At 38.2% G+C, this 12,700-nt stretch overlaps 1 protein-coding gene across 1 annotated transcript in view; it reads right to left on the reverse strand.

Moving 5' to 3' along the window:
* Positions 1–3,513: 3,513 nt before the first annotated feature.
* LOC149548162 (putative E3 ubiquitin ligase SUD1) overlaps positions 3,514–12,700 on the reverse strand; it is a 91,333-nt gene continuing 82,146 nt past the window's right edge. The window contains exons 6-9 of the mRNA XM_089792202.1: positions 5,378–5,535; positions 5,123–5,286; positions 4,889–5,035; positions 3,514–4,448 (exon numbers count right to left, since the gene is read on the reverse strand). Of these exons, the coding sequence (XP_089648328.1) occupies positions 4,023–4,448; positions 4,889–5,035; positions 5,123–5,286; positions 5,378–5,535 (895 nt within the window). The 3' untranslated portion in view covers positions 3,514–4,022. The remainder of the gene's footprint in view (positions 4,449–4,888; positions 5,036–5,122; positions 5,287–5,377; positions 5,536–12,700) is intronic.

Below are 12,700 nucleotides of genomic sequence, written 5' to 3' on the forward strand. Positions count from 1 at the left end.
AGTCTAAATGGGTGAGCACCGAACTCGGTCAAAATAATATTGTGGGGGGTAGAACCGTGACATCTGATAATCCGACGGAGGAGCATAATCTGGGTACACTCAATCATGGCCCAATTCGAGTCTAAAAGAGGAGGACCCCAAACCACCGAACCATAGAGCACGGTGGGTCTTACTAAGGAGTCCAAGAGGGATAGCTTAGACGATGTATCCTGAAAGTGGTGTCTAAAGCACTGTCTCTCGAGCATGGCAAGGGAACCCAACCCTTTACTGATCCGAGGTTGAATAGCTAATCTCAAGCTGAAACGAGATCCAGAAAACTTAACCCCAAGGTATGTGTAAGATGATGTAATCTCAACTTCCCGACCCTTGAATACCAAGAAGCTTGGAAGCATTAAGTGTACATAGACTAAGCATGAACACTTGAGCAACTCCCTAAGAAAAATGAGCGTCACAAAAAAAAACTTGCACTCAATAATGGTGAAATAGAAATCAGACCTTATTGATGCCAAGGAGCTTGGAAGATTTCAAGTGGTCATAGACAAAGCTTGAACATTAGAGCAATTCTCGAGAAAATGAGAAGTTGTATGACAAAAAAACCGTCCTTAGGAAGCGAAAAAAAAAGAATTATATTTAGAAATAGAGATAAAACAAACTGCTGAAAGATCACCAATTCAAACTCTAAGTATACATAAGTATTAAATGTCAAATCACAACTCACATTTACACAAAAGAAAATAGTGTCTGAAATGCTAAGATAGTTGTTTGCCCCTATTGCTAGTGACGACTCATCAACGTGTTGTGAGTTTGTTGGCGCATACAAACTATTTACTTTGGTGAACTAATAATTCAAGGAAAATTCATGAATAAAAAAAACACAAAAAGAATGATATTGAGATTCACCTAAGCTTATGTTTTTCTATTCCACTAGATCATGAATTGAAATTTCTAATCATCATAAATTGCTATTTAGCCTATCCATTTTAAGGGACTTAAAGGGCCAAGTGGTGACCAATTGATAATCTAAGTCTACTTCTTACCTCCACCAAATAATATTTTCATGAGCCATCATCATATCATCAATAAACTTTGTTTCGCATAGTGAATAAGTAATAAAATGAAATATTCCATTGCTCTTCAAATGTGCCTCAAACATACAAGTATATAAATAATATTGAATCAATACAATATCCATCATATAGAACAATATCTAAGAAATTAAATCTCCACAACTAAATTTCATTAACTTGACAAAGATATGAAATAAAAGAGCCCAATAATTCAAGAAATTGTATCGATTTTCAAAGTTTGATCTAACACATGTTTTTGAAATATTAAGCAACCAAAACAAGGGGGCTGGCTCTTACAAATAGACAAGCTCACAAACTATTAGCAGATTACCAATCCACACAAAAAATCACCCTCTAACATAGCTTAACACACCAAAAACAACATATAAAGGAGCATAAGAACTACCAAGCATCCTACTATCTAAGACATGTTATCCTTGATGAAGTGACTAGATTTGATATTGTATGAGATTACAAAGGTAGTCCCAGTATTGTCGATTACAAGAAGCAGATCAGAATGATACTTTCAATTATGGTGTGTGGTTTATCACTTTACTTTTCAAGGATTTTTCAGGATGCATTGGGGTTTAAGGAATCGGCTGAAAGATGTGGGGATGATTACAGTTTACCAAATTATAAATGGGCTTCCCACTTTTGGAGGTGATGTCAAAGGATGTTATTTGACTCATGAAGTCTGTATTTTCCGTTAGCAAAACGATTGATTGATATAGTTTTGTGAAAGGGGATATTTCTGCAACTGTTGATGGGTTCTCAAATGCAATTGATAGATGGATAGCCGTGTACTTAAAACATTTTTACAAATTCATGTGTGTTTCTGACAGATGGATGGCCATGTACTAAACATTTTTACAAATTTACCTTTGCTTCTGATAGATGGTTCAAAAAGTTGCTTGAGATTACATGGACAATGAGATTCATTTTATTGTTCAGGACCAATTATCCAAAAAAAACCATTTTGGGTAGCTTCTCATGGCTCTACAAACAATTAACCAGATCATAATGGTGTTAGATATAACGCCCGAGTCAGTATTGTTGATCCTATAAATGACATTTTCGCACATAGTTACAAACAATTGGCATAGAATCATTGATCATACATATTTTGGAAGATCAAGAACGCAGTTGCCAACATTCAAAAGTCAACATGACGCTCAGGATCACAATTGAACTCAAACATTTGCCCAGTCACTATTTTAACAAATGGCATGGATTTGGTTGTTTTCTGAAGATTGTATTATTTTCAGAGCATATACATATTGTGTGATTGACTTCTTGTCCTATTCCCAATCACATCCAACACTTCAACTCATGAAAATGATCACTTTCATTGTTTTGATTCATGTCTTGGGCAAATAATTATAGATTTTGCAATTTTTGGATCTTGTTCATGTTAACAGCAAATAATTGACTAGTGCTTGGGCTCACATTATGCATCAACATTTAGCCATCTTCAACAATGGATGTCATTATGTTTGGGAAAACATTGTTTTGCATTTTTTAACCGACTCTCCAATAGTACATTTCCCAGATGACGAATGCCACTGGACCGGCAGAAACTTTAATTGATTGGTATGGCAATCCCACCAGTTCAGATGTGGTGGTGGTGATTGGTGTTGCATTAGAAACAGGGCAATGGAAAACTACAGAGAATGCATGTCTGCTTTCTAAACATGTATAAATTGGTGATGAGAAGCATGCTACATCACCCTTGTATAACAGCTAAGGTAGATGGGTTTGTTAGAACATAAAAACTTGAATTTATTGCAGCTTTATTAAGTGTGCAATCTGAGTAGTGGGTAGATGTATTTGGAAAGAACCAAAGATTTGGCACATGTAATATTTGTTTGCATTATGGAAAAACCTTGATGCAAATAGAAGCTAAAACTACATATAACATGTTATACATTTCATGTTATTTCCCGTTCCATAGATTCAAAAAGGTTTCCTACGGATGCAAAATAAAATGCTTCAATAAAGTATCAATAAACAAAGAATCATGACCATGGAATCGTCATATCTCAATAGATTGCAGCACCACACCTCCAGGCTGCTGGCTGCTACCACTGTTGTTTAGTAGTAATGGTTTCTGGTAATCAGTTCTCATTTTTACATTAAAAAATTGAATTGTGTAAGATATCAACATGGATCTACAATTTCAGGTAGCAATGGATACAATAATGTGATGTTTCATTTTTTTAACAGCCTAGACATGATACTAGCAATTGTAAAATAGTAATGCCAACTCCTACCTTAAGCAATAGCATGTTTATTCAACAATGGCATACACTTAAGTTTTTGGAACACCACAAAATAACATGGATAAGTAATCTCTTAAAAATCCCTGCTCAGAAAACCCACCTTAAACAAGTTTGGGATGCAGAGATGGATTAAATCAAAATGGAATTTGTAATATGATTCAAGTAAATTCCATTTATAAGATCACTTTATTAAAAATAGCAAGAAAATTGACTATCAATCATCCACAATCTTCTCACCCCTGCGAAGAAGGATAATATGCTTCCAATCCAAGATGTTACCACATAACAACAATTCCAGATAAGCTGATGCAGCAGAGATACCAATTGTGCACGTATAAAGAAAAATGATACAAAATACTTTTAGGGGCCTTCTAATGAAATGCAAAAATATGCCACGACCACTTCTATTTGAAACATCTGCAAGCTGCAGAGGATTGATATTGAACATGTAGAGAAAGTCGTGCATGCTAAAATTATACATGCAACACAAACTCAAATACCATCCATACAGTTGGAATCAGGAGCACTAGTGCCTTGGGCTTCCTCCAATTTCATTTTTGCCTATTTTGAAGTCCTAATTCCAGGACCCATTCACAAGCCTTGATTGTCTTCCACTAGGAGTAAAGAGAGATCACTTTCTTATGTATCATTGAGGCTATGAGACCCTATTTCCTAACTAAGACATCTCCCCCTGCATTTCTGATACATTGATAGTCTTTAGGAGAACCCATTTTTCTTCCCCAAAGTTATGTAGCCTCCTTCCTATCAAATACCTATCATCACGGATAGAGTTATGGAGATTCATACACCACTGATGGAATCTTTTCATACAATGCAACAGCAGCCCCAAGGTAAGGCAACCCAACCATGCAAAACGGTAAACTGCAGAATTAATGATAAGGGAATATCCAAATAGAGGAAACATGCCTCGTGCAAACACATATGGCACACAAAGGGCTGTCAAAAGCTTCAGAAGAATGGGCATTACAATTTCTTGAAGAATCCACAGACCACGCAGATGAGAAAATCCATCTGCTCTGACTTGGTCAAATTTAATACGCCAAGTTTCATCTACCAAGGGTGCCATCTGGCCTAGCATAACCTGTTCAAACATGGCAAGAACTATTACTTTCAAAATAATCAGTCCCTTTAATCTATAAAGGCAACTTGGATAAAAGTCAACTACTTGCGATGCTTGGAGCTATGACTACAAGCTTTAACTACAATGCTTTACAAATGTTAGCAATCAAGGAGATCAAATTTCCACAATCCATGAAAGTTATGGTGCTTAGCTTCTGGATTAGATTGCGTTAGAGATTTTTACCATCAACGTTTTGAATCACATTGTTTTACATCTCTTGCTCTCTCATCGTGACGATGGATCACGTAGTGTGATTCGAAATGTTGATGGTAAAAATCTCTAACACAATCTAATCCAGAAGCTAAGCACCATAATGTTTGCAATCGTTCTTCCTGTATGTCAACTCTGAAAAGAAGTGAAATTAAAATAAATTCAAAAAGAAAGAGATGGAAACCACGTACTAGTCTTGTCCAGATCTTGAGAAATATAAGTCCTAAAGCCCAATCCTGATAGAGAAGGAAAACAGGACTTTCATTGATAGGTACCCGCAAAGGCACTACCACCAATAGCTCAAACAATAGTCCAATAAGTACAGGGATGATAAGGATCTGAAAGCAAGATGAAAAACTTCAATAAGTCATACCTACTTTTGGAATTCAAAACTAAAAGAAAATTAATATAAAAAAAGGGCTTACCCATAATGACAGCAGAAGAAAGCTTTTCACAATTATCATAGACCATTTTAAAACTTGAATAACAAGAAATTTTAGGTTGTGGGATCTGAGGTAGTCAACAGCAAACCCAATTCCAGTAACAAGAGCCCAGATAATATAGCATCCGATGTTAAAGGCATAAACATCTGAATTCAACCATAAATGAATTACTTAATGACCAAAATTATCACAATTTTCACACTGAAACAGAGTTCTAGCAAACATAAGACAAGTTACCGTTGCACTTAACCCCATGCGTAACAGGAAGCTGTGGAATGGAAGCAAACAACATCCGGCCAAGAGAAATAGGTACTACCACCATGGCTGAGTTGAATAAAAGTAAACTAATCCATGCCAAACATAACAGTAACCCAATTTGTACAAAAAACATGTACCTGTTGTCACAAATGTAAATTGGGCAATGTCAATATTAATCAATATTGCTCTACAGAACTTCTTAAAGGTAGATTTTGAAACTTCCAGTAAAGCTTTCCAGGAATCATGGAAAATGATATGCTGCTAGAAGATAACAATTACAATATTTTACTCATAGATGTGTGTGAAGCAGTTCACATAGACAACTCCTCACAATAAAAAATTGCCCATTATTTATACTAAAATACAGATTATAGAATTAAATCTATAAATTTATGAGTTCATAAATATAAAAAATAAATAAAACTAAAATTCTAACATTTAAATAATCATTTTCCTAAGTTTTTGGGCAGTCTTTTACTAGGAGATAATTTGTATTAACATGCTAGATTACTATAACTTAAAACTGATCGTTATGTTATTCAGGTGAATTCGTCAGTTTACTGGTAAATCACTAATGGTGTAATTGTAATTTCTAATATCTTAGTCCGGATACTTTCCCAATTTTTTTCACAATAATTTCCAGAATATAAACAGATAATGTATGCAAATAAACCAACAAGTGGAACAGCAGATGCTCATATAAAAATACTCAGTAAATAGTTATGCATTATAAACCAGCAATACAATAACTTCATAAATATTCCAATCTGAGATAATAGAAGGTTACAGCCAGATTGGATAGTAAGAAAGAACCTGAAATGCAAGGTGAACTCTATCACGACTCTACTCTGAAGATGAGCTGGGTTTCTCAAGAATCCTAAAGATTTTCGCCCTCAGGTTTCAGCAAAAGAAAGCTTAGAAGCTTCCCAATATTCTCCAAAGAGAAATCAGAAAATTCGATCACAAATCCAAGTATGCTAAAATGAGCTCATCTTCCCTCTTTTAAGCACAGCCTAGTGACTCTTCATATTTCCATGCCTGTCTCTTCATTTCTAAATTCTGTTCTCTTTTTTCTTTTAATTTGTCCTTTTTGCACTTGAGAGAATAATATATCCACATAAAAATAAAGTGGCTCATTAATATGCATTTTTATTTAAAAGTCACTTTAATAAAACTATGTAATTTTCAGGCATTAAAAAAATAACCAATCAGGCTCTGAAAATCATGTGTGATAAGCTTGTTGGAAAGAGTTTAGTGAGGCGCTCCAAGTGCAACATTGAAAAACCAGAAATACAGATCTCTTTTGACTTACTATTAAGTATCTAGAAACCCTGTTATCTCGAATTCCAATCTGCCTGAAACTGAAGATGCTTATGTCGAAACCATAGTTACACCACCCTAGGGGACGGGGGGACAAAGGGACCTTAATTTGGGGAGGGTGGGGGAATCGGGGGGACAGTGGCGGGAGATAGGAGGGGGTGTGTATATATATACATATGGTACTTTAAATGCTAGTTATGAAAAGATGTATTGCAATATAAGATATAAAGATGTAAAAGAGTAAATACTTGAACATTGGATGGAATTGGAACATCAAACATTGAACATCAATAGTCAACATCGGGACGTCCCCCATCCTTGGCGGAGGTGGAGGAATCCGGTGGTGCCGTTGGGGACGGGGGGATGGAGTCCACAAGTCCCCAATGCGCCCAAGTCTTTGGGACGTGCAGCAAAAAGAGGGGGGGGGGACATGTCTCCGTGTTACTATGGTTGAAACTCACACTAATCCCTGCAGAGTCCTGGTTAGCCCATGAACCATAATGAAATGGACTAACAACGCATCAAGAAATAATGGCCTAGAAAAAGGGGACATTACAGCCCTCCTTTCCCAAAGATTGCTTTCCCTCAAGCAATCTATATTGGAAGTTGCTCCACCAAACCATTGTGCTACCCTAATATAAACCATGTGTCTAGAATTGTGAAGCTACCCATCAATCCCCCACAACAACAATGCACCAATCATACTAATACCAAGATACCAAAACACTCCATGTTCATGATCTGTCAAATCAACCTGCCATTTGTTGCTATTATAAACATGAAGATCCTCAATCCAATGAAGAACCTCACTCCAACTGAAATTAGAAGCACCACTAAGGGCACATAAAGGTAGGAGGTCAACATTATGCCAGCCAATGTAATGTCACCCTTTTGGGACATTAGAAATGTTAAAGACATATTTGAATAATATTAAAATTGACTTGGAGAGCATGGATTCAAATTATAAAAGGTCAATTTAATATTATAAAGTAAGCTGAAAGGGGACAAAGAGAGATAAGACGAAAGGCCAGGAAGGGAGTCGAAGAGTCACAATTGTGAAAATAAAAGGAGATGAGACTCATTCATTTAGCATGCTTGATTTATTATTTAGATTTCAATTTCTCTATTGCGAGAGTATTTGCAAAGCTTCAGCTTTCAACCAATGTGAGGGCGTAGCCCCTCATGCGGCAGTGTAATGTCCCCATCTTTTTAGCATATTAGTGGAGTTCTTAGCCTTTACATTCTCCGAAGGCTAAGTGGAGAAATAAGGAGAAATTGAGATTAAATTAATTTCTTATAAAGTCAAAAGTCAAAAAAAAAAGTGACTTTATATTTAATTAATTTAATTTATTGGAGAATGCATTAATTATTGGAAGGGGGAAGCTTCTAGTAATTTAATTTTCTAGAAGCACAATTAATTATTGTATTGCAAGGGAGAAGCTTCTAGCAAGTGCATTAATTATTGGAAGGGGGAAACTTCTAGAGAATTCAATTATTAAATATTTTATTTCCCTCTACGAGGGTCAAGGAAAAGTATAAAATGAGGTGAGAGCTTCATTGTTTATCGTCCAATTTTGTGAATTGCATTTGATATCAAGTTGCGAGAAGAAACCAAGGTTTCCAATTTCAGCCAGCCATTGAAGAACATCAACTCTTCAGTGTTGCAACCATTTGAGGTGGTGAAATATCCATTGAATTTGGTATTTGAGAGAGCTTCAATTCAGGAGTTCTATTTTGTGCTTAAATTGGAGAATAAATTTTGATTGCTACAGTACACGTGCAGGATGCTGCACTACAGTGTCTATGCTTGATTCATTTCCATTCTTGGGCATCACTATTATCATTGTACTTCATCAGCATATGATTTTGCTGTAATAATTCAGAATCAAAAATTTTGGCATCATTGTTACATCTCGTTTCCATGTATTTGCACTAATAATACCAAAAGAATTGCATTTGAATATTAGTTCCTTGAGGGGTTACTACAGTGGTATCAGAGCTTGATTGCAAAGTGTTTGATGAAATGTCAAACAACTGAAGTATAAAGGCTTTTTTTTGGTGTTTGAAGAAGTTATAACCTGTTGGGGTTACTACAGTGGTATCAGAGCGGTTTCCTGCCAGCCTGACAAGGTTTATGCAGCCACCATTCAATTTAGTTTACAAAAGCAAAAACTAAAGGGCTCTATTTACACAAGGAACCAACATACCTGAGAACATGGCTGATAGACATTCTCAAAGCCCACCTAGAATTATGAGAGATGATGAGGCTTTACAACGTCAGGATAGGCTTCTACAGTCAATAGAGGCAAGTACACAGGCAATGATGGCTATGATGCAACATTTGATTGGGGAAAACAGGAGAAATAATCATAATAATGACCAGGATGACAAGGGCATAGCAAGATCACAACATGGGACTCGATCTGGGACAGCTAACAGACCCACACGTCCTATATTCAGGGAAGAAACTCCAGCACTCACACCTTATGCTATGGTAACAAATATTGCAAATGAACTCCGACAAGCAAGGAATGAGTGGGATTCATTACCAACATATGTACAGGACGGATGGACATTTGACAGGTACCCGAACTACAGAGCTGCCAGGCAGAAGCAAGCAAATAAACACAGTGAGTTGCAACAGGTCACCAACAAGTTGGCATTACCCACATTTGATGGCAGTGGGAAAATGATTGCTCGTGTTTGGATTCATTAGGTGGATACTTTCCTATCTCTGAAGACTATGACAAAATTTGAAGCACTCAAGTATGCCACTTTACACTTAGACAAGGCAGCTCATGATTGGTGGACACATGGCATGATCACATTGCAACACAATCAAGTAACCACTTATGAGGAGTTCGTGGATAGATTGATAGAAAGATTTGATAAAAAGGATCCTGAAGTTTACTTCCGGGAGTTAGCCCGGTTGAGACAGTCAGGAGGCTTAGAACAATTTATCAATGACTTCCAGAAGCTTGCAGTGATGGTGCCTGGCATTTCAGAACAGAGGCTAGTCATTTTATTCACAGAGGGATTGACTGAACCACTCAAGGGGTGGGTAAAGGCCTTGGAAACTCCTACAGTACAGGAAGCCATGAAGAAAGCCCGCAATATGGAACTTGCAGCTCCGGAAAAACGGTTTAGTTCGAAGGGTTCTTCATCATTTAGAGATAACAAAGGGGGATTCAGCAAGGGTAAAGAGAAGGTTAGTGACTCAAAAGGCAAGTCAGTTGCACCTTTGGATAAGGAAACGCTTAATGACTTGCATAAGAAGCTATGCTTCTTTTGCAAAGGTCCCTATGAGTTTGGTCATGACTATCCTATGAGGCCTAAGGGGAAGGCTAACCAGGTGATGTGGGCTTATTACGAGGGTTCGGATTCAGAAAGCTCAGAGCACCATGATGAGGATCCTGATGAGGCAGAGGGTGAACAGGAGGTAGATAGTGCTAAGAAAAAAGAGGCTCCAGAGCTACATTTATAGGAGGCACGTCTATCTAGTATTCAGAGAGGGATCTTTCAGACTTCGGGGAGTCTTGGCTAGACAAAAGGTTATTACTCTATTGGATACAGGTGCCACACATAATTTCATTGATGCTCGATTTGTGGAGAGGCGTGGACTCATTACTAAGGAGTTCGAGGGATTGAGAGTCAAGGTAGCTGATGGATATACTCTTCGTTGTGACAGGATGGTGCGAGATCTACCTTTGCGCCTGAACAACAAGGTGGACTATCATGTGGTCAACATGGGTGACATGAACATAGTACTTGGGATGCAATGGCTACATTCTTTGGAGGAGGTTACCCTGAGACTGAAGGATATGGAGATACAATTTGAGGTGGATGGCAGGACTCATGTGCTGAAGGCTATCCGTAATGGTGATATCAGGACGGTCTCATTTAGGCGGATGGAGAGATTAACCAGGCATGATGATATAGAGTGGGCGGCAAGATGCACCTTGATGCCTACCCAGGAGGAGCAGCATCAGACTGAATATCATTCGGATATTCAGAAATTGAGAATCAAGTATGAGAAGGTATTCAGCAAGATTCCACCAGGCAAGCCACCAGATAGAGGCATTGAGCACATTATCAAGCTGGAGGGAGGTGCTAAGCCTGTCATGATCACACCATACCGGCACCTAAAACGACTCAAGGATGAGATCGAGAGGACCATCAAGGAGTTGCTAGCAATGGGACACATTCGACCAAGTAAGTCACCTTTTGCGTCTTCTGTTGTTTTGGTAAAAAAGGATGGTACTCTACGGATGTGTATTGATTACAAGGTGTTGAATAAGAGAACTATAAAGAACAGGTATCCCATCCCACACATCGATGAGTTGATAGATGAATTGCATGGGGCTTGTTATTTCACAAAAAATGATTTGAGATCAGGCTATCAACAAATCAGAGTTCGAGAGCAGGATATTGAGAAAACTACTTTCAGATGTCATTGTGGGCACTTCGAGTTTGTGGTCATGCCTTTTGGTTTGACTAATGCACCTGTCACTTTCCAATCCACTATGAACAAGTTCTTCCACCATCAGTTGAGGAAATTTGTGTTGGTGTTCCTTGATGATATTTTGATCTATAGTAGGACTTGGCAGGAACATTTAGAACACTTGGAGACAGTATTGAGCATTTTATAGAGGGAGTCCTTCTATGCCAAGGAGTCCAAATGTGATTTGGGGATGACAAAGCTATTGTATCTTGGACACATCATTAGTGCGAAGCGAGTGTGGATGGATCCTAAAAAGATTTGTGCTATTGTTGATTGGCCACCACCACAAAACCTTACACAGTTAAGAGGATTCCTTGGTCTATGTGGATTCTATCGTAGGTTTGTCAATGGCTACTCACGGCACGCAGCACCTATGACAGATTTGCTAAAGAAGGGGCATTTGTGTGGACTTGGGAGGCACAAGACTGTTTCATGCGGTTCAAGGAAATAATGACTACATGCCCAGTATTAGCATTGCCTGATTTCACGAAGCCATTTGAGCTTCAATGTGATGCTTCTGGAGAGGGGGTTGGTGTTGTACTCATGTAGGACAAGCATCCTATAGCTTATGAGAGCAGGAAACTCAGAGGACCCAAGAGATCATTCAGCATATATGATAAGGATATGTTGGTCAACATGCATGCCTTGGTCAAATTCAGACAGTACCTTGTGGGCAAAAAATTTTGTATTAAAACTGATCATAACAGTTTGAGGCACTTTTTGGGACAACAGGACTTGAATGATCATCAACAGAAGTGGGTGAGTAAGTTACAGGCCTATGATTTTGATATCACATATGTTAAGGGGACACAGAATGTTGTTGCAGATGCTTTATCTCGCAGGCCACACTTCACTTCTATGATTCAGATATCAGGTGATTGCCAACACTTGATTGTAGCAGAATATGCCTGAGACACATGGGCCTCTGAAATAGTGGAGGGAATAGCGATCGACACCAAGTACACTCTTGTAGATGATTTGATCATTTACAAGAATAAGATTTACTTAGTCCCAAGATCGGAAGTGAAGCAGTTGATTTTGAGAGCACTCCATGATTCACCTACAGCAGGCCATCCCGAGTATTTCAAGACTTACAGGCTAGTTCAGGAGCGGTTCACTTGGAAAGGGCTTAAGGCTGATGTTTTGCAGTATGTGTGTGAGTGTCTTGTTTGCCAGCAGAACAAACAAGAGCACACTTATCCAGCAGGGCTCCTACAGCCACTTCCTATTCCTGACAGGAAGTGGGAGTGCATCTCCATGGATTTTATCACGAGCTTGCCCAAGGCCCAGGGCCACGATTGTATCTATGTGGTGGTGGATAGGCTGACAAAATATGCTCACTTCTTCCCTATCACTACTATATACTCAGCAGCTCAGGTGGTAGAGGTCTTCTTCAGGGAGGTTTTTAGATTACATGGTTTGCCTCGAAACATTGTGAGTGACAAGGATAGATGCTTCATGAGTCACTTCTGGCAGGAGGT

This window comes from Cupressus sempervirens, chromosome 7, assembly GCF_028749045.1.
Source record: "Cupressus sempervirens isolate cs-2001-9-10 chromosome 7, ASM2874904v1, whole genome shotgun sequence".
NCBI classification, from domain to species: Eukaryota; Viridiplantae; Streptophyta; class Pinopsida; order Cupressales; family Cupressaceae; genus Cupressus; species Cupressus sempervirens.